Genomic DNA, 23973 nt, shown 5'->3' with positions numbered 1-23973 from the left:
AGAGGTTTGCACTGCTTTGATGTGATGTGATCTCTCTTTAAAAAAACAAACAAACATTTGGACTCTGCGTGAAGATCCATAGTGTGCTGGCAAATATTTGCATTGCTTCACAGAGGTATGACCCCCCCCCCCCCCACTGAGGCAGAGTCAAAGCTGTCCAATCACCAGGGAGCATGAGCTCTGTATAGGTCTGACTCATTTGAGGCATGCCTGACCTCTGCAGAGAGATCACTGCTTCCTCATAGATGGCAAGGATCCAGGGGTGGACTGACCATTTGGAAACTCGGGCACTGCCTGAGGGTCGGGGGTCAGTAGGGGGCCCCATGAGATGCCCCTGGTACCTTTTTCATAGGCTTTTTTGAGTTTGGGCAAGGACACAGGGGCCCCATGATCCCCTATTGCCCAGGGGCCCCATGAGTTATCAGTCCGCCCCTGCAAGAATCCCAATCTTCAAAGGCTGGCAGGTGAAAGGCTTTTCTACAGCTTTAGAAGGAAAACAAACATGAAAACTTTGCTCACTGTTTGTTTTGATGCAACTGGAATGTATTTAGCTGAGTCACAGTAAAGGTTCTATTGGGCTTTATTGCATGAAAAATGATCTGCAAACGTACCAACTGTTCCCCCGAGAGTACTTCAAGTAATTTTATCAGCATCCTTCCATCTCTTAGGTCCAAGTAGAGATCTGAAATCCGACAGCTCACAAAAGCAAGATGTGAGTTCACCCATTTTGTAAACGTCTTTTTTTGTACAGCTTCACGTTCATCTGAAATACAAAACGCATATGAAACTTATTTTTTCTGTAAGCAGTTATTATTCTTGTTCTTAAACAATATGTGAACCCAACATTTCCTAGTCCTGATATGTGCCAGCTGTACCATGTACTTGTATGAAAAAGTATCCTGTTCTCTTTGTATTGCTTCCTTTGTGTGAAATCCCTGGTGTTCCTGCCAGTCCCCCTGACCTCCTATTAAAAACAGACCACACTAGGCATGAGAGCACAGCACTGTCAGTTTTCTAGCTGTGCTTGGAGCTGATCCAATGATCAGGCTTTTGCTGACATGCCTCCACTGCACAGCTATTCACTGGGAAGATCAGTGTGCTGCTGTTTCTCCTCCCTGAGCTCTTTGTGCAGCTGAGAATAGAGGGTATACACAAATGTTTTGTCTTTCATTTCTATTTTAAACTGAATGGGTTTTTTTACAAGGTGAGGCTGTACATACGCTTTAAAGCAAAGCTCCACCCAAAAGGGGAAGTTCCGCTTTAAGCCTTTGTCCCCCCTCCCCATTAAAGATTGGCACCTTTGGGGAGCAGGTACCCGAATTTGACAGGTACCCGCTTCCACTTCCGCTGGGATCGCCTGGGCAATCAGAAGCGGAAGTTGTCCACCCCTCCCCCTCCCTCCCATGTGTGACAGGTCCCAGAAGAATACGAGCCATTCACAAAGCGCAGCACTTCTCCCGCATGCGCAGTGGGCAACCGGCTGTGAAGCTGCAAGCTGTCACAGCCAGATACCCACACTGAAGATGCCGGCACCAGGGAGAGAAGACAGCAGTGATGAGGACACAGCTGGACTGAGGGAGAGGTAAGTATCTGAATTTTAAAAGTCAGCAGCTACAGTTTTTGTAGCTGCTGACTTTCATTTATTTTTTTTCAGCTTTAAAGTGGATTCCATCCAAAACCTTTTTTTACAATAGGATTCCTATCAGTTTTCTTTGCTGCCTGTGTCCCCTGTGGAGAGATTTGCCCTAACTGTCTGCTTTCAAAGACAGCTGGCAATGACACAGATTTCCATACTCTTCCTTACCCCAATAAAAAAAAGTATTTATTTCTGTGTTGCCCTGCTGTTCCTATCATAGTAATACAACAGAAAGTGAGGTGAAATCTGATTTAGGATTAGTGTGCACTTGTGATTGGGGGGGTGGTAAAAACATGTGACTGAGTCATGTTATTACCACCCCAGCTGTTTTCCTAGGCTTCAAAAGCAGCCTTATGGGGGTACACATATACTGAGATGCTGTAAATTGCAGTATGGCAAACATTATCCCCACTATTGCGACTGGTGGGCAGTACTGTCTGCCAAACATGACCCATTCAAGTAAATGGGGCTGTACTGCAACCACCCCACTCTTCACTGCAGATCATACTTCAGAAGGCCATCACAAGTGAATAAATGGCCAAAGGAGGCATATATATGGAAGAAAAACAAATGAGCAGGATGTAGAGGGTGGTAATTTTGTATGTTATAACAATGGATTGCCCTGTGTTATGTGGAACATAGCTGTAAACTGTCAGATCTTGCCATAGGAAGTATCCGTCACGTAGACCGAATTAGAAAAGGGCATACAAATATACAAATACACAGGTGCGTCTCTTCAGCCTCTTGTTTCATTCCTTTATCTAGGGCTGGATCTACACTTCTACAAGGTAAATCATGACTTCTTAAAGCGGAGTTCCACCCAAAAGGAGAAGTTCCGCTTTAATGTTTTGTCCTCCGCTCCCCATTAAGTATTGGCACCTTTGGGGGGGGGGGAAGCTGGTACCAGAATTTGAAAGGTACCCAGTCCCACTTCCATCGCGTGTGACAGGTCCCAGAAGACTACAGGGCCTTTCACAAACTGCAGTGCTTCTTGCGCATTTGCAGTGGGCACCTAGCTGTGAAGCCGCAGGCTGTCACAGACGAGTGCCCACGCTAAAGATGCCTGTGCTGGAGAGAGGAGACGGACGGTGAAACCAGCAATGGTGAGGACACCGCTGGACCGAGGGACAGGTAAGTGACTGTATTTTAAAAGTCAGCAGCTACAGTTTTTGTAGCTGCTGACTTTTTTTTTTTTTTCATCTGGAACTCTGCTTTAATATGAGACCATGCTATTCTTTTTAAAGTTTATCCTAACAAAATAAACTCCTCCCATTTCACTCGCTCCCTTTTCATCTGTTAGAGATGCAATTGAAAGTGTTTTGTTATATCTTTTTGATAAGTGCTCATTGATCCTGCCAGAAATCCAATGATCTGATGGCTTCCTGTGCTCTCTGCCTGTGTTGTATTCGTATCAACTACATTGTTACATTGATCTCTGTAGACTACATATTTCCATGTTATGGAGATGAGGATAGGGGGAGGTGTTCTGAAGCTCTAACACACTTTCTGTTATAGGATGACAACTCTGCTCCATACATACAGTATGGTTAAAGAGTGTTGTCACCTTAGGAGAGGGAGTGTTTTACTAGCAGGCTCACCAAGTGAACATAAATCCTGAGAAAAAAAAGCAAATGCAGCCAGCACATCTCAGGACTGGTAAACTGCAACATATTACATTTATGTTGGGTTTAAATACACTTTAATACAGTCTGAAACATTTGGGGTAGAAGCACTGTTTTATCAGTTAGCCTGTTGTACCTGCAAGGGCTTTAATCCTTGATCGCTCAAACATACGAGCAGAGCTGTTGTCATTGTCCAGGTCATCTTCAGTGGCTTCCCAGCGAGAGTTCACACAGGTATACTGCTGTTCAATTTCCAGATTATCAAAGTCTGTGGTCTGCATTTTCTTATTTTATTGTCCAGTTATTTCCCAGCATTAAATGATCATTCCTAAAGAACAGAAACATAGCAATCATCTTTCAGGAATCGACCATGTGGAAATGATCTAAGCAACATTTTGCATGTTTTCAATACTTTCTATAGTTTGTAAGATGTACATGGGACAACCATTTTTACTCATCAGGTACGAAGCCTCTGCTTCCCCCTGCACTGCTGCACAGTGGTTGTGCTTTACTGCTTCTTATCACAATGCAAGTCTATTGGTTAGATTTAGTAAAGGAAAATATGCTGTTCACTTTGCAAGAGAATTTACCCCAGAACTTAGTGAATGAAGTGAAGATCTGCTGACTTCCATTATCCAATCATGCTGTTTTTTTGCTCTTGCATGTCCCTGGATAATCTTTGCAAAGTGAAACTTCCCTATATTTAATAAGCTCTGTGGAAAATTCATTTGCATAATGTAAATTCCCTTGCAAAGTGAACCATCTGTTCCAGTGGTCTCCAAACTGTGACTCTGGGGACATATGTAGCCCTTTGTTTGCCTTTATCCGGCCCTTGAGGCAATATTCCTCCCACTGACACCTACAGTGGGGCATAATTTTTGCCACTAACACCAACAATTGGGCATTATTCCTCCACTGGCACCAAGGATGCAGCACTATTCCCCTTACTAACACCAAATACTCCTCCACCTGATACTAAAGATGGTTCATTGTTTACTCTCACTGATGCCAGGATATTTTCTACTCCAAGTGATCATGATCTTGCCCCCCAAAAGCCTTATGGACAGTAAAATGGCCCTTTGTTTAAAAAGTTTGGAGAAACCGGATCTATTCTTTAGACTTAGTAAATCAACCCCTCTGTATTAGCTGATGAACTGAAAACAATGCTCAATCTAAATGGTTGAAGTTTTATCCCAGAGGCATAATGATATTACTAAGCCACTGAGGCCCCCCTCTTTTGGCTATTCTACAAAACTCTGCATTTAATACAATAACCAAAATATGAAAGCGCAAGCATGAAAAAAGTGAAAGCCATGCAAAAAAAATTTCCTCTAATCGTATATTTTTTTTTAAATAAGGATTTATTCTTTATTTTGGAGGTGGGGGCTCCTGGAAAAGTAGATCCTGCATTTCATGCAAGGTCCACATTAAAGTGTTCCAAATATCACCCTATGGGCATTTGCCGCTGGCAGGAACCGGCCCTTTAAGTGAGCCATGATGTCGGAGGCTGGTAGGAGGGGCTACTATTCATTTATTTACTGTGATGGGCTGTACATTGATGACATAATGGTGAATAATTGTAAGTCCATCCTCTTGGCTCCGGATCATTAGTAGTTGACCGTGAGTTGTCGTGACAGTTCAGTCACAGTTCTTGGGATGCCGATGAAGCGTGCCCCAGAAAAACACAGCAACATATATATATATATATATATATATATATATAAAAAATAGCAGCTGGGTTTTAAGGCTGCTGCATATATGCATTCCATTGTGGTAAAGGGGTTAAAGAAGTGCCATATCCTTAAAAAGCAGTGAAAGAGCTCTAAAACAGGCCTTCGCTAACCTCTCTAGCTGCTTTTTAGTGTGAAGTTATTCATTCTCGAAGATCACAACGAAGACTTTAAAGTTGGGCCCCTGCAGGATAATGTCATAATGTGCTAATATGCATTGCATACTAGCACATTATAACAGAAGAAACCAAGATTCCAGATCTGGTCCAGCTCCCATCATTGAAACTACACCTCCCATCACCACACATAAGCACAGTGACAGTGCGCATGCACAATGCTGACCTGTCAATCACAGCAGATGGGCGGATCTCAATTCCTATTTAGCTCTGGCACAGGGGTGTCAAACTCAATGTAATTGCAGGCCACATCAGCATTATAGTTGACTTTAAAGGGCCGGCTGTATCTGTAAGTCTAGATGTCCAGAGCACCCCTACCCCCTTACATTAGATGTCAAAAGCCTCCCACCATCAAAAGTCAAGAGTACCCCACCTTCCCTTACATCACAGTGCACCGCCTTATCTTGTGCTACTGTTGGGAAGAAGCTGGGGGTGGTGCTGAGAAGCATACAGTGCAGGATCTGGAGGAGGACCAGAGGAGGGCTGGAGTCAGCTGACAGGCTCTGAATGCTGAGATCAGGGGAGGCGGAAACGAGATGGTGCTGTAGCTGAACAGAGAGGTACAGGATCTGTGAGAGGAGTTCTGTCTTCCTCTCTGCTGCCAACTGCTGAGATGGGAGGGCAGAGACAAGCCTCTCTGTGGCTACACTGAGAAGTACAGGATCTAGCAAAGGAGTTTTGTCCTCCTCTCTGCTGCTGACTGCAGATACAGGGTGGGGGCGGAGATCAAGGGGTGCCGCAGCTGCAGGAGAGGTGCAAGGGCCACATGAAATGGGCTGGCAGGCCTGATTTGGCCCACAGGCCTTGTGTTTGACACATGTGCTCTAGCCTCTCTGTGCTGACTGTGCTTGTCAGCACACAAAGCAGCTGGACATAATAGGTTAGTCCTTGGGGGAAGCGTGCATGAAGCAGTGGCTCCACCGAGACAGCACTAGTAATAGGAGTCACAGAACATGACCTTGTGGTCATGTTTCCTGCTCTGTGCACACTACATATCCCATAGTCCATAGTTCATCTTGGGAGTGAGAAGGAGAGGGTGTCTACACTCCTACTTAGAGTGAGACCATGGAGAACAAATGTAGCCACCCTCTAACAGGAAGCTGGATCACAGCAGAAAATAATGGAGGAGGTCAAGAGCAATAGAATGTACCATATTTTTCGCTCCATAAGATGCACTTTTTCCCCCCTAAAAAATGGGGGAAAATGTCTGTGTGTCTTATGGAGCAAATATGGAGCAGCTGGCCCAGTGTTACCCAGTCGCCGCAGCCATGTTAGAATACCAGGCCGCTCGGCACTTTTGTGCAGCAAAACCTGTTCCTCGGTCCAGTGGTGTCCTCACCGTCTTCTCTCCTTGGCGCCGGCATCTTTAGTGTGGGCACCTGGCTGTAAAAGCTTGCAGCTTCACAGCCAGGTGCCCACTGCGCATGTGCGAGAAGCGCTGCACTTTATGAATGGCCCCTTAGTCTTCTGGGACCTGTTACGAGTCCCAGAAGACTACGGGGACGGAGGAAGGACAACTACATGGATGTGGGAACGGGTACCTGTCAAATTCAGGTACCTGCTCCCCAAAGATCTACAGTCTCTGGTCATCTCCTGTACTGTGTCCACAGTCTCTGGACATCTCCTGCACTATGTCCACATTCTCTGGTCATCTCCTGTACTATGTCTGCAGTCTCTGGTCATCTTCTGTACTATGTCCGCAGTCTCTGGTCATCTTCTGTACTAAGTCCGCATTCTCTGGTCATCTCCTGTACTATGTCCGCAGTCTTTGGTCATCTCCTGTACTATGTCCGCAGTCTCTGGTCATTTCCTGTACTATGTCCGCAGTCTCTGGTCATCTCCTGTACTATGTCCGCAGTCTCTGGTCATCTCCTGTACTATGTCCGCAGTCTCTGGTCATCTCCTGTACTATGTCCGCAGTCTCTGGTCATCTCCTGTACTGTGTCCGCAGTCTCTGGTCATTTCCTGTACTATGTCCGCAGTCTCTGGTCATCTCCTGTAGTATGTCCGCAGTCTCTGGTCATTTCCTGTACTATGTCCGCAGTCTCTGGTCATCTCCTGTAGTATGTCCGCAGTCTCTGGTCATCTCCTGTACTATGTCTGCAGTCCATTGGTTCAGAATATTTTTTTCTTGTTTTCCTCCTCTAAAACCTAGATGCGTCTTATGGTCAGGTGTATCTTATGCAGTGAAAAATACGGTACTTTTTTGAGTTAAGAACACATATCTTAATAACATTTATTTTTTTAGCCAGAGTTTAGTGTCACTTTAATAATCATTTATCATAATACAACATCGATTTTTACAGTAGGAATGAATACAAGTGTACTGTACCTATGGTAAGTGAATATACACAAAGACAAGTAAACGCATGGATTAGACATATGAAGGGGGAAAACAGATAGCATGTTGCAGTACAATTTCAAAACCCTTCTTGTAAGGAATGCAGTCCGTCTACTTGGTATATTTACCTAGCGGTCAAATGCCAGACGTTGTTTACTAATCATAGTAAGAGATGAAATAAGAGCCGCCATATACATACATAGTGCATCTGATCTGGTCTATTTATTGGTTTCTAATTGACTTTCCATTCATTCATGGTGGGTGAGTATCAGACCACCAGTCAGAGACTTGGGAGGTGCAGTCATTACTAGACCAAGCAGTAGAATCTGGCTATTTAAATGTGTCCTTGAGATATGGAATTGGAACATTACTGTCATTGCTGTGAAAGTGCCCATGTTATTCACTGAAACCTCAGTCCCTTGGAAAGTTCTGAATGAGAAGGAGGGGCAAAAATTACAACTGCCAACTTTTTTTTTATTTCATGAGAAATGTGAGTCTGAAGGGCAAGTAGAAGGGGCTAACATTACCACAATATCAACACCTCAGAGCTTCGATGGGACGGCAGTACAAGGAGTATGTATTAACCTATAATGGCCAAACAGCAACAACTCCTCACTGGCCTTACTACAGTAAAAGAATAAAGTGGTTGTTCCACGGTACACGTAACATAGGACATCACACTGCCTCTCTACACCCTCAATACTCTATAAGAACACAAGAAAAAGAGATCCTAGTCACATGCACGTATGCCATTTGGCAGTAAACCTATGGCGCTTTAGTATCCATGTCAGCAGTACTAAGAAACAAAAGAGTGTGTCCTCACTGTCCTTGACCCTAAACTATCCCCAACTATAAAGTGCACCCTCACACTTTTCACTTTAGATTTGGATAGAGTAGGGAAGGGTTAAAACCCATGTCACTTTATTTTCTCACTGTCTGTGCCACATTGGGAGCCTGCCCTTCACTTCCTGTTCTGGAGACACCCCAAAAAGTGAGAAGAAATCTCTACAAACTTAGGGGACTTTCCTTCTAAGACATATGCCACCTAATAAATGTGCACAATGTAAATTTCTGCATTCATTCATTGAGGAATCTTATTTCTTAATTTTTGTTATGTTGAACCAATTCAGTTTCAGAATTAAGTTCAGAAACAATTGAGTACTGTCCGTGATACTTTTTTTATTTGCACTAACATACAATTTTGAAGAAGGGGACATACCCCGAAAGCTTGTCCTCAAAATTGTATGTTAGTGCAAATAAAAAAAGTACCACGGACAGTACTCAATTGTTTCTGTCGCAAATGCACTAATACGGCTACAATCACCTCAAGCAGAATTCAGTTTGTATCTTTGGCATTAAATTTTGTATATTCCTTGGTTCCTTTGGAATAGAAAAGCATTTTTTTTCTAAAGATTGCTATACATTATTTTTCGGTTTTGATATTTTCGGTTGATTCGTTATTCATGTATCTAAACTATTCGATATTTGCAAATGCAATGGAATTTATATAATGTGAAATTTGGCGGACCCAAAGTTTTCAAACCTAAGCATTGCATTAGACTGAGGAACTGAATTGACTGGCGGTGACAATTTCAAATTCAACTTAAATCACAAATTTACTGGAATTTGAATTATGAAGCGAATTTGAAAACTGAATTATGGGCCCGAACTACTATAGTATCATGTGGCGTCATCCAAATGACACAAATGCAATTAGTAATTTCACTGTAAGTTTGCTCGGATTCGTTAACATTTGTTACTATGTCTATTTGAAGATCCGTATACATCTGAATCTCTGAAAAACACATTTTTGTCTGAAAATCAATTCGTAAAAAAAACAAATCTGACCTAGAAACAGTGTCGGGTGCCCAAATCCATTGACTCGGACACTGGAGAAGCAACAGCAGCTGTATAATCTTCAGAGTACATGCGTATAAACAATGAAACAATTGTGTATCTACACTGCTCAAAAAAATTAAGGAAACACTTTGAAAACACATCAGATCACAATGGGGAAATATATGCTGGATATCTATACTGATATGGACTGGGTAATGTGTTAGGAATGTAAGCATGCCTCATAATTTGATGAAAATGAAAATTATCAACCTACAGAGGACTGAATTTAAAGACATCCTGAAAATCAAAGTAAAAAAATGATGCAGCAAGCTAGTCCATTTTGTTGAAATTTCATTGCAGCAACTCAAAATAGTAATCAGTAGCTAGTATGGCCCCCATGTGTTTGAAAGCATGCCTGAAAATATCGAGTTATGCTCCTAATGAGACGACGGATGGTGTCGTGGGGTGTTTCCTCCCAGATCTGGACCAGGGCATTACTGAGCTCCTGAACAGTCTGAGGTACAACCTGGCGGATGGACCAAAACATGATATCCCAGAGGCGTTCTATTGGATTTAGGTTAAGTGAGTGTGGGGGCCATTCAGTGGTATCAATTCCTTCATCCTCCAGGAACTGCCTGCATACTCTTGCCACATGAGGCTGGGCATTGTCGTGCAGTAGGAGGAACCCAGGACCCACTGCACCAGCGTAGGGTCTGACAATGGGTCCAAGGATTACATTCTGATACCTAATGGCAGTCAGGGTTCCATTGTCTAGCCTGTGGAGGTCTGTGTGCCCCTCCATGGATATCCCTTTCCAGACCATCATTGACCCACCACTAAACAATCATGCTGAACGATGTTACAGGCAGCATAACATTCTCCACAGATTTTCCAGGCCCTTTTCACGTCTGTCACATGTGCTCAGGGTGAACCTGCTCTCATCTGTGAAAAGCACAGGGCGCCAGTGGCGGACCTGCCAATTCTGGTGTGCAATGGCAAATGCCAATCGAGCTCTATGGTGCCAGGCAGTGAGCACAGGGCCCACTAGAGGATGTCAGCCCCTCAGGCCTACCTCATGAAGTCTGTTTCTGATTGTTTGGTCAGAGACATTCACACTAGTGGCCTGGTGGAGGTAATTTTGTAGGGCTCTGGCAGTGCTCATCCTGTTCCTCCTTGCACAAAGGGGCATCTACCAGTCCTGCTGATGGGTCAAAGACCTTCTACGACCCTGTCCAGCTCTCCTAGAGTAACTGCCTATCTCCTGGAATCTCCTCCATGCTCTTGAGACTGTATTGGGAGACACAGCAAACCTTTTGGCAATGGCATGTATTGATGTGCCACCCTGGAGGAGTTGCCTGTGCAACCTCTGTAGGATCCAGGTATTGCCTCATGCTACCAGTAGTGACACTGACCCTAGTCAAATGCAAAACTAGTGAAAAACAGTCAGAAAAGATGGGTAGGGAAAAAATGTCAGTGGCCTCCACCTGTAAACCATTCCTGTTTTGGGGGTCATCTCCTTGTTGCCCAACTAGTGCACCTGTTGTTAATTATATGAACACCAAAGCAGCTAAAACTGATTAACAACCCCCTCTGCTACTTAACTGACCAGATCAATATCCCTGGAGTTTAATTGACTTGATGCTAAACTCTGAATAAAAACTGTTCCTTTAATTGTTTCAGCAGTTTATATACGCAAATTCAGGTAAAAAACAGGATTGAGGAATTCCAATGCTGATATTATGCACTGCATATACAGCCTACACTTAAATATAATATACAATATGTACAACATTACAATAAATCTCAAGCACAACTCTAAGACAGTACAACAGTCCTCTCTGTAGCCAAAGCAGCATCACCCTTGACTGTATTCTCCTCTCCCACTACACCTATTTATACTATATACCTTAAAAAATATTTGACATTAATAGACAATAAATAGGAAAGTTTGGTTAGTGTCGGTTACCTCTTTAAATGGGTGAATTCTAAGAATGAGGTTCAGGCATGGTTCCTGATAACACTGCGCTGACTGTCTGCAGCACTCTGGCATCAATTGATAACACCTGACACAAGTAGGCGAGCGGGAGAACAGCTGAACAGACTCACATATGGTGACGTCAGTGCCAAATGGCTGACATACATATTGATTGACTCACAATTTCTGTAAGTCTGCAAACTTGATAGCTAGATATGTACTGATTAATGTATAATGTCTGTGGTACGTGATATGATTCAGTGGTACATCAAAAAATTTTTAGTCTTGTAATATTGTTCCGGTTACAGAAGGTAGAACTATGAAAAAAATTTGAGGAATGATCCAATGTTTGATCCTTCGCTAGGTCTTACTGGTATCTCTAAGGGCTTGCTTACACGTCCTCTGAAGAGAGATGCATGGTGGATCACTCTCTAGAGAGCATTTGATGGGTGATGAGGAGGTGTTATGTCGCTTCGTGTACAAAAAAATGGCAGCCACCTCAACCTATAATAGGCCTTTACAGCATGGTGCACATGGAAAGGGCAATGCACATCGCAAAAAAAAAAAAGATATCCCAGTACACATACCAGCCAGCCTGCAAGACGACTGAATTGCTCTAACAGTTTCTGTTAAAAATAGAGGGTTTTGTTTGCACAAATTTGTAAATACATGCGTAAGCCGCAGTGCCCATGACAAGGGACCTCTGTATATACTGAGGTCCTAACGCTACAATTTTTAGAGCCTCCATAGTAGGAGCACATATAACACTGGAGAGGTTGAAGGCCGGTGTGCCTAGATGGAGCCCACCCTTCCTTCATTTTTTTTGTACAGTTGGTTGAACTAGGTGCAGGGACACACTGGATGCCTTCGCTACCTTTGTGCTATTGCTCACATGTGTCCCTGTGCCTTTAACCACAAGCCTACAGAGCACATATACCCCCTTCCTGCCCACGCCAATTTCCAGCTTTTAGCGCTGTTGCACTTTGAATGACAATTGCGCGGTCATGCAACACTGTACCCATATGAAATTTGTATCTTTTTTTGTGACAGATAGAGCTTTATTTTGGTGGTATTTAATCACCTCAGGGTTTTTTATTTTTTCTTAAACAAACCAAAAACCACTGAAAATTTTGAAAAAAAAAGTTTTCTTAGTTTTTGTTATAAAATTTTGTAAATAAGGGATTTTTCTCCTTCACTGATGTGCGCTAATGAGGCTGCACTGATGGGCACTGACGAGGAGGCACTGGTAGGTGGCACTGATGGGCATTGACAGGCACCACTGATGGGCACTGAAAGGCAGCACTCATATATGGCACTGATAGGTGGCATTGATAGGCGGCACTGACTGGCACTGATAGGCAGCACTGACTGGCACTGTTAGGTGGCACTGACTGGCACTGTTAGGCGGCACTGATAGGCAGCACTGACAGGCACTGATAAGCGGCACTGATGCACAATGATAGGTGGCACTGACTGGCAGCACTTATAGGTGGCACTGACTAGCATTGATAGGTGGCACTGACTGGCACTGATGGGTGAAACTGAAAGGCTGCTCAGATGGGCACTGATATGTGGCATTGATGTGCACTGGTAGGCACTGAAATGTGGCATTGATGTGGCACTGATGGGCACTGGCAGGTGGCATGGATGAGTGCTGACACATGGCACTGATGGACACTGACAGGTGGCGCTGCTGGGGCTACACAGATCATCAGGGCACACTGATCATCAGTGCTCTGATGATCTGTGTACATGTCCCCTCCGAGGAATGCCGATTACCGGCTCTCCTCTCCTCACGAGCTCAGCGTGACAGCTCCTGGGGAGAGAAATGCAGATAACCGGCATTTCCCAGTTTACATGTGATCAGCTGTGATTAGACAGAGCTGACCACATGACCAAGCCGGCATCTTCGCCTCTTTCCGTGGATCGGTAATCCTAGGGACACAGCGCACTGCCGATCGCCATGCTACGCGCTCCAGGAGCCGCGCATGCGTGGTTAGAATGGGAGGACGTCATATGACGTCCTTCCAGAACGAGAGAACCACCTTGCATCTGTCATATATGGCGGGCGGGAGGCGGTTAAGGAGCCCTCTGCCTACAGTCCGCAGAATATTTGCCCAAAATTCTTGGGGATATTTAAGATTTTTTTTGGCAAATGTGAGATAAGAGAAGAGAACATGGCCTCCCCAGGTCTCTAAAGCCTCTAAAGCAAAGCTCTTTTTCATGTGTATAGCAGATATTTAGGAGACTACCAACATTTTTCCTAATAGAATCATCATGTTGTCTGTTCTGTTGAATTATTTTTTTGGATCATCACTGTAATCATACCCGACATACGACCAGTATAATGTAAAAGTCACATATAGTATGGTATCATACTGTATGGTAGAGGCTGCAGATTTCTGCAGTTGTTATAGTGAAGACCAAACTGATAACAGGGAAATGCAGAATGTGTAGCTCTCTCATACTCATGATGCTGCTTTAAATAGCCTTGCTAATACGATCTCACAACAGCTGCCAAATTCCTTGACTACACATAGGCGACAGTGAAGGACAGATCATTCCAAGATGGCGGCTTGCTCATGACAGTAAGTGTTGCTGGAGTGGCATGACGACAGTAGAACTGATGTTTGCAGTAATAAATCATATGCTACTGTAATTTATATAATGTTGGGTTTTGTCCATTTTTTACTGTGAATTGCAGCAGTATCTGCATACTGAAGCTTCCGATTAGTAAATCGGCTCCCTAACTAAGGGCAAGTCTTTTAGGCCTCGTTCACAACATACGTGCAGAAAAACTGATGGAAACTAACGTGCAGACTTCCCTTGCAGAGACATCAGTTTATATCAGTTTTCATGCATGATAGAATGACTTTTATACACGTTGCAGATTCCTGCACAGAAAAAATCTGCATGTGATACCAGTGTTGTGGTGTGAACAGGGCACATAGAGAACAATTGATTTTGTTGTGGCCTTGCAGAATGCCTGCAGAAAAACTGATGTCTGTACCATGGTGTGAACGAGCCCTTATTGTACTCCGAAGTCAGGGAAGCCCCAGCTCATGAATGAAGCAAACAGCATTTCAGGATGAGGCAGTGGCCTGTTTATGGTCCTTTGTCAGGTCTGTCCTCCTATTGGAGAGTGTACTCCAGTAATATGCAGAGAACACACCACAAGACATCAGCGGATCCACACTTCATTCTGCATTTTATAAATAAATGTAATACCCTAGCACAGTGTGGAGTGTTTTGTAGAGATGGTGATGCAATGATAATGCTCTTCTTTATAAATCTGAGAAAATGTGTAGAAAAAATGTGATATAACAACACAGTACTTGAATGGTCTCTACAATGGCATAGATTTCTACTGGATGCTCCCCTTTTCTCTCAAAGCACAAAAATATTCTCACAAGGTGTTACATTAGGGGCATCAGCCTCATTGAGTTTGACACTTTCTAAACCTGCCCTGCTTTGGCAGTCATCGGCCCTCTGTCAAGGTGTTCAGAGGAAATCTCTATTCTCCCCTATGGTATGCAGGTTGTCCTATACAGTACAGGTCTGTGCTAGATACCCATAGGCTGGCATAAGTAACACATGTGATGGCTATTTTGGGCCTATAATAATTTTAATATTATTATGTACTTCTGTTCGGGGTCTCAATTTATGCAACATATTTACCATCTGTTGTATCACCTCAACACACCTCCATGTATGTTACTGTGACTGTGGGGAGGGGGGTGATTACACAAAAGACTCAATGGAGGTGAGGGGGAAGGCAACTGGAATTTCCTGTTTTTCTTTGAATAAACTGGTGCCTTGCTCTGGAGCCCACCCATTGGAAGATAAAGGTGTGATTTACTTGGGTGGGTGGTTCTTGGGATGGTCTTTTGGGAAGTGCATAAAACAGCTTTTACAAAGGAAAAACCCTCTCTTTGTCGTGTGTGCCTCCAGGAGCCAGACCTCACAACATCAGGGTGTCTAACCAAGTAAATAAGTGTGGGAGAGAAAAACCGCCAAAAACACACACAACTGTGTTCCTATGTTAGTTAAAAACCCAACAGCAGCCAAGTCTTTTTTTTTCTTTAGAGAGAGAAGAAGGTTATTCAGAATTTGTATTGCTGTCTGTGACCCCCACTGGGGAAATTTCCTCCTAATTCTCATCTTTGTTACCACAGGACACAAAGTTAGGAGCATGGCTGTGACTGGGACAGTTGCTAAGTCAGTAAGCTGATTCATTTTGAATGGGCTGCTAACGCACAACAAGAGACCTTTTAAAGGACCTGAACCCTTTTTTCCAGAGCACCACAATTTATGAATGGTCCACATCCATGTATTATGCTTCACTAAAATGCAAAATGCAAAACAATGAAAGGCACTGCACTACACTTCACACTTTGCAAGGGCTTGAGCTCTGGCAAGAATGGTATTGTTACCACCAGAGCCACACCAATATGGTGCCCTCTGTCAAAGCTAAAAAAAAAAACAGAAATAGTGTTCTTAATCTACAGACTCCAATCACTGGCAAAGCTATCAATTACTGATAGCAGGATCTGAGGCCATGTGTATATTTCATATAAATCTCTCTGTCTCACTGCCAGTCAAGAGTGGATTGAAAAAAAAATCCTCTGCAGAGCACGTTACTATGAGAGCTGGTGTCTGATTGATCTGCCCCTGTAGCCAATCATAAATGATTGATCTGCCCCTATAGCCAATTATAAGCTGGCATTGGAAGACACATTCCCTGGAAAACAATCTTTGCATTAAAGCATATCTAACCCACCAACCCCCCCCCCCCAAAAAAAAAGTAATATATTGCAGATTATCGATCATTAAATGTATTAGCTGCATTAGTTTTAATTTTTCAGGCTAAGAATGTTCTCAAGTACAGAAAGTATCTGTTGATCTTGTGGGAAATAGTGTCGGTGTCACTTTCTGTAAGCTGAAAGGAAAGCAGAAACATGCTTATCTTTTTGAGTTAACTACTACTTCCATCAGCCGATCATGTAATTGAGATGAACAAAGGTAGAAATGTTTGCCGTTCACCCTGTATGAAAACCATATCTGCCTGCATAGAAACAGTGACAAAAACACCTAATCTAAGCCCTGGTAAGCTGCAATATATTAAATTGTCGTTTGAAGGTTTAGACCAGCCTTTCTCAGCCAGGGTGCCCAGGCACCCTGGGGTGCATTGAGGTTTCTTCAGGGGTGCCTTGGCAAAATGTCTAACAATTGCCCTAAACTTGTATAAAAGCCAGTCGGTGGAACAATCCTGCCTTTTAGTTACACAGAGCCACATATTTTTGTTGTATACCATTACGACCTTCTAGACACCGGCATCCTGAAAACCAATGATATCATCAGTTGATAAGGAGGATGTCAGTTTCCTTCACAGCATCCTAGTTTGACCCTCCCCTGCCCCTCTCCATCAGTGCTGGGGTCACATTAGCTCAGCAATGGAGAAAAACTGAGGGAGAAGAGAAACAATGGAATAATACTCAGCACCAGTGTGCAAAAGTGTATTTGCTTTGGAAGAATAAATCACCTCTACCATTGGTGTCCTACATGTGTGGATGTTGCTGTGTTATATAAAACTATTAGAATAGTTTTTCACATTTTAGAATGGGGTGCCCTTTTAAAATTATGGACAGTCTTGAGGCACCCCGTTTTAGAATGGGGTGCCTCAAGACTGTCCATAATTTTAAAGAGTGCCTTGAGTGAAAAAAGGTTGAGAAATACTGGTTTAGACTATGTTTAGCTACTGTAGTAAAACAAAACCAGGGGATTGTAGACAGCAATGAATAGATAAATAAAACAAATACACCAACAGTGGAGCTTAACTGGCTGCGGCCTCTTTATTATTGGTATAATTTCAATTATAACACATGTAAGAGTAAATACCAATCAGTTTTTATTAACTAATTAATATCTACAATACCAATAGCAACCCAGACACTATGGAGGTGATTTACTAGAAATGGAAAGTGCAAAATCTCATGCAGTTGTGCACAGTAGCCAATCAGCTTCTAACTTCAGCTTGTTCAATTAAGCTTTATTTGCCTCAGTAGCAAATAAATACACAAACATATAGGGATCTATCCATCTATCATTGTTTTTATCCCCAAACATTTTGAATGAAAACTGTCTGAACCTTGAAAAATAGACCCCCTACATATTAAGATTTAGAACAAGCATAATATATCTGAATGTTAAGACAATGTCAATACAAAAACACTCAGGATTTAAATTCATAGCACTGTACTTATACATGCTTTCATCCAAGATTTACACATTTTCATCCAACATTCAACTAGAAAGATAAATTAAGGTGGCTCTTGGCTGAAAACATTGACACATAAACCAGATTGTTATTGTTCATGTGTAGACATTCAAGCAGCCCAGAAATCACAGTTCACCCACTAATGACATGAGAAGCCTTTTCATCAGATATATTTAAAAGAACCAGGTCCTGCCAAGGAATCTATTTATTTTGACCACAATGCAAATACATTCCACTGTCTGTGAATACAGGGCACCATACAATTCAATGAAAAATTCTTAGGGCCCTTAGCACAACAGAGGTCACAACAAATGATGGTACATTTGGATATATGCAAACAGTTTAACACATTTGTCTAGTCTTATCTTTACTCTACTCAAACCCTTTGGGGGATAGGCAATTTTCTGAAATGGAAAGCCGCGCTATATCGTACCCCATCAGCAACAATTAAATACTGTGGATTTAAGTCTCTCTCTTTCCTGGTATATTGTGGATTGCTCCAGGGATATCTTTTATCACAGCAATTATTTATCTTAGTGCTGGAGCCCCTGGCCACCCATATTACATGAATATTAAGGGTCTGGAAATAGGAGACATTTTCCATAAGGCTGACTTGTTTGCCGGTGACTTATTACCAAATATTACTAATATATGGTCTCTCTTCCCAATCTAATCTCCCTTTTTACGGGATCTGAATCTGTTTTAGGTCTCCACCTCAACCAGTCCAAATCATACATGCTGAATGTGACCTTACCTGAATCTATTCAACAATCTGGTGCCGGTGACTTATTACCAAATATTACTAATATATGGTCTCTCTTCCCAATCTAATCTCCCTTTTTACGGGATCTGAATCTGTTTTAGGTCTCCACCTCAACCAGTCCAAATCATACATGCTGAATGTGACCTTACCTAAATCTATTCAACAATCCATACAAAACCCAGTTCTGATTTCAATGGACACATAATATTCCATATCCGAGCATCTCACTAACTGTATCTTATAACTTCTTATCTATAGCTTGTGAGTAGGTGCAGCATGGTGCTGCGGCAGTGAAGACATAGAGTCCGGTTGCAGATAAACGCAGAACTCATATTGCAGAGAATGCCAACTACAAACAACCCCAGCGGGAGAGCACTGCTTCAGGTAACACTCACAGTTCAATTCAATGCAGAGATACAGCAGGTAAAGATGCACCAACAGCATCTGTCTTCAGAGGCCAGAATGTGGCCTGGCCAGTCTGGTCCAAAATGGGAGGCTCCCATGAAGGGTTGCAAGTACCTGGCCTGTCCCTACTCATCTAGAACCTTTGCCTGCGGACATAACCTCCCTGACAGACGGGTGTTCTTTTTCCTACTCTCACCACTTTGCAAAATGTGCACCAAAACCTGGGGGCAGGGACTTATAAGGGCTTTGCTGACCCAAGATGGGGTCACCATCAAGGGTCACCTGCATGCTGCATAGCCAATCAGGAAGTTGCCTTCTGGGACCCAGAAGCCATAGAGAAACCAGGTTTCTCCTGACTTCCTCTCCAGGCTCTACCTACAGTGGAGAAAACAGACTGCACCTGCCTACAAGCTAACATACCCCCTCTTACCAAACATTTTAAACAGCAATTATCCTCTTGTGATACCACCCATATTTCCTGGCTCAGTTGCAAACATGCAATTAAAATGTCCTTTCTCCTTACAATATTTTATCCATTTAAAGTTCTTCCCATTTTTATACCACCCCATACCCTTTGCTCCCTACAGCTTCAAGTGTTCATATTTATGGATCCATCAGATCCAATCTGAACAGGATTGTAATGTACAAGATGCAACTCCAACGTGCCAATCCCTGCTCTGACAACTGCCGGTTCTCGGCAGTACTTTCCTCAAGCTCTGACAGCGTCATTGGACATGGTTGATCACATGGTAAAAGGCCTTTTGTGATTGGCCTTTTAGCACATCACTCATTCTGGGAGGACGTCATATGACAGAACTGGCCGGCCGCAGTGCAGCCGTCATTAAGCTATCTACGGCCGGCAACTAGTTAAAGAATCTCATGATATTCCCAATAACAAACTATTTTGCTATTTACAAATTTGTCATTTAGTAGATTCATTGCTTAAAATTTTAAACTCATCCCTATCCTTGACAGCATTCAAATCGAGGTGTAAATCTAACCTCACAACACAGGGCGAAGTCTTCCTGCTATATTACACTATATTAGGAAAACTAACCAACCTTATGACCAACCTCTTTTTTATTGTTTTACATGGCAAACAGACTACAACAAAACTCTTCTTCCCAAGGGATGGCATGAGATCTGGCTAGTCCTTTTCAAAAGTTCAATGTAAAGGCCTTAGAAAACTCTCATAATGTACTGTCATGCTGGTACTACACCACTGCTAGACTTGCAAAGTGTATACCTTTATTCTCCTCTACATGCTTTCGGGGATGCCCGGAGACAAATTTGATGGACATGCCCTGAGGTTAGATTCTTGTGGATACAGGTTTACACCAACATGATTTTCTGGGTTAATCTTTGTAAAGACTCCTGGGAAGCCCTTTTACATAAACCTATTAAAATACATTTTTTCATGAATGCATCCCTATCTCACATATATTTACAGCTACAAAGCAAACTATTGCTCAGGCTTGGAGACCGTCATCTCTCAACTTTACTGAAGTGAAGAGTTGGACACAGGGCTCATTTATCAAAGGGAAGCTAGCAGCTGTTCTAAAGAATACTAATAATAAATTGCTTTCAAATTGGCAACAATGGCTTGATTATTTCCCACCCTTCCAAGACACTACATGACTTTTGGATCTATAGAATTAAACTTCTGATTATAATCAATCACTCCTGAATGCCCCTGGGGTATCCCCTACTTCTTCCCATTTCTTTTCCTCCTTCTACACAATCCCCTCTAACCTACCCTATTACTTTCTCCCTTCACCACCCTTTTTTCTTTTCTTCTACTCCTCTCTAATCCCTGTTTATTCCCTCTCTGTCTCTTCCAGCTCTTCTCTTTTTCTCCTCTATTTTTTCTTTTTCTTCTTTAACTCTTTCTCATCTAAATATTCTATTTAAATTTAGGGAGTGCTTTTCGTCAAATCCCCCTTTTATTGTCAATGGCCCCAACACAACAAGGGAAAACAATTGGCTGTCGAATTTCATACTTATTGCCAGCTTATGGTTACCTGTGATATTACCCTATGGGTATATGATATGCTCCACAAACTACAATGACAACACCTGAACTGTAACAATTTGGTACCTTATTCATCATTTCCTAGTCTGAATATTTTATTAATTTCTACCCCTTTGTCAAACCATGTGTATTTTATGTGGCCATAAGATCATACCTGTTAATGTATCGCTAATAAAATTTCAAGCAAAAGAAAAATTCTTGGGGACCCTTAAGGCATCCATTAACTCTGAATAAGCAATTAATAATCCTCAACACATTGAAAAGTGTGCTTGCACTATTTATAGCAATGCAGTTCACCACCATGCACACAGTAGTCACACCTATGTGTTGGGTGTGCTGGCTTTTACAAGCACTAAAGTGTTACTAACAGACTAACACCAGGAAAAAAAAAGATTTTTTTTTTAATATGGATAGCTTGGGTAAAATTCTGGCAAGATTGTATTTCTATCTATAATCTTGTTATCTTGTTGAGAGCATTTTCTTTCACTTCCTGTCCCAGTGTTGCTTGTACAATATATAGGGGATGCGGTTATCACCAGCACGAGTAGGCATGGAGAGCAATAAAAACATTAAACATTTGAACATAAGTTCTAACTCTTCCTCGCTCTACTAAAAATGTTTTATATTCATCTCCCCAGTTTGAACACAGACAGCAATAAAATTTTCTTTAAATCTGTTTGTAGTTTTGGGAAAGCAGGTAAACAGTGGCCAAAATCCATCAGTTTGTTGGCATGTTTGAAGCTTTTTATCGGCTTTGAATCTCACCAGTCTTCCACCCACCCAATGTATATTTATTATAAACCAGAATCAACAATAAAAAGTGGGCGCTTAGAGAGAGAAGCAGCTACCACAACAATTGGTGACCAACCAAAAAACGACTAAACAATGTGAATAAGTGCAGCGCTAGAAATAATGTGCATATAAGATATAAATATCAATAAAAAAACACATAAATTCATGTAACAAATGCCATAGTGAAACCTTTTAAACTTAGCTAATGAAAAAATCTAAATCCCCACCCTATAGTGAATAAAAAACAATTGTTATATAAACAAAGTGCTCAGTCCAAAGAGAATGTCCAAAAACAAACTCTTCATACAGTTGTGTTCAAAATAATAGCAGTCAGACATCACTAACCTGATAAATCACTGTTTTTGGTAGAAATTATATTTCTACATGGCAAATAATTTACTAGCAGGTGTAGTAGAGTAATAGAAATCCAACAGACCCAACAGTCATGACATGCATGCTGCTGATTCTGTGTAATTGAATCACTAATTGAAAGGGGCATGTTCAAAATAATAGCAGTGTGGAGTTCTATTAGTGAGGGCATTCATTCTTTGAAAAACAGGTGGAAATTATTGCCCTTGTTTAAGGAAGGAAGGCAGCAAATGTTGTACCTGCTGGTTACAGTGCATTTCTCTCTGAAATTCTGAGGAAAATGGGTTGTTCCAGACATTGTTCAGAAGAACAGCGTACCTTGATTAAAAAGTTGATTGGAGAGGGGAAAACATATAAAGAAGTGCAGAAAATGATAGACTGCTCAGCTAAAATGATCGCAATGCTTTAAAATGGCAACCAAAACCTGAAAGACATGGAAGAAAGCGACAAACTACCATTCGAATGGATAGAAGAATAGCCAAAATGGCAAGGACTCAGCCAACAATCAGCTCCAGGAAGATCAAAGAAGGTCTAAAGTTACCTGTGAGTACTGTTACAATTAGAAGACGCCTATGTGAAGCCAAGCTATCTGCAAGAAGCCCCCGTAAAGTCCCACTGTTGAAAAAAAGACGTGTGCTGAAGAGGTTACAATTTGCCAAAGAGCACATTGACTGACCTAAAGAGAAATGGCGCAACATTTTGTGCACTGATGAAAGTAAGATTGTTCTGTTTGGGTCTAGTGGCCAGAGACAGTTTGTCAGATGACCCCCAAACACTGAATTCAAGCCACAGTACACTGTGAAGACAGTGAAGCATGGTTGTGCAAGCATCATGATATGGGGATGTTTCTCATACTACGGTGTTGGGCCTATTTATCGCATACCAGGGATCATGGATCAGTTTGAATACATCAGAATACTTGAAGAGGTCATGCTGCCTTATGCTGAAGAGGAAATGCCCTTGAAATGGGTGTTCCAACAAGACAACGACCCCAAACACACCAGTAAACGTGCAACATCTTGGTTCCAGACCAAGAAGATTGACGTTATGGAGTGGCCAGCCCAATCCCCGGATCTTAATCCAATAGAAAACTTGTGGGGTGACATCAAAAATGCAGTTTCTGAGGCAAAACCAAGAAATAGAGAAGAACTGTGGAATGTAGTCCAATCATCCTGGGCTGGAATACCTGTTCACAGGTGCCAGAAGTTGGTTGACTCCATGCAACACAGATGTACAGCAGTTCTCAGAAACAACTAAATATTCATTAAGTAATTCAAATTAAAGCAAAATCGTCAAACATTTTTCAGTTTATATAGTGAATGTTTGAGTTTGTAAAGAAGAATACAAAACACTGCCGTTTTTTTGAACAGTCTAATATTCACTTTTCTTCAATTGTTTTAGTGGAACAACACAAATTTGACATATTTTTCTTCATGTTTTGATTTGAAATAGAATGTGTAGTGTTCCCAATGCATTTGTGTGTATGGAAATAAAAGCTATTATAAGGATTTTGAGCTTTATGCACTTTTTTCAACACACTGCTATTATTTTGAACACAACTGTATATAACAATTAATTTGTTATGATGATCAAACGGTGAAGTCTCCTTGTGTGAATCCACCACCACAATGCACTAACCAGAAAAACAAAAAGCATTGCGTCCAATGTGTGCTAAACCTTCCCCAGATCGCCCATCTACCAGGCACCACCAAAGATGGGTAACAAAACTATAAAAAGTAGCTCAGCACACGGAGCCCGAAATATATTTCATGGTGTAGTATATTTATTATATTTGTTGAAAGCCAAATACATCAAATGAATAAAACAACTATTCCACGTGGATAAACATGAACTACCAACAGTCAGACTTACTTACCGCTCCAAAACACGGCCATGGCGGCTTGATCTCAGCACATAAGGCTCCTCCCTACGCGTTTCGTGCACTAGCACATCCTCTTGGATACGCCTACCACTGACATCATACGTAGTCTCCTCAAATAGCCTGCAAGCATTGCG

At 42.1% G+C, this 23973-nt stretch overlaps 1 protein-coding gene across 1 annotated transcript in view; it reads right to left on the bottom strand.

The window, feature by feature from the left end:
- The window catches only part of SPTB (spectrin beta, erythrocytic), a 125977-nt gene that overhangs the window by 87065 nt on the left and 14939 nt on the right, over nt 1-23973 (bottom strand). Inside the window, exons 2-3 of the mRNA XM_089691662.1 lie at nt 3395-3586; nt 612-763 (exon numbers count right to left, since the gene is read on the bottom strand). Coding sequence (XP_089547788.1) covers nt 612-763; nt 3395-3539 — 297 coding nt within the window. The 5' untranslated portion in view covers nt 3540-3586. The remainder of the gene's footprint in view (nt 1-611; nt 764-3394; nt 3587-23973) is intronic.

This window comes from Staurois parvus, unplaced genomic scaffold (assembly GCF_062004578.1).
Source record: "Staurois parvus isolate SC_StPar_1 unplaced genomic scaffold, SC_StPar_1.0 ptg000568l, whole genome shotgun sequence".
Lineage (NCBI taxonomy): Eukaryota > Metazoa > Chordata > Amphibia > Anura > Ranidae > Staurois > Staurois parvus.
The sequence above is the reverse complement of the archived record's forward strand: the minus strand, read 5'-3'. Positions and strand labels throughout refer to the sequence as shown.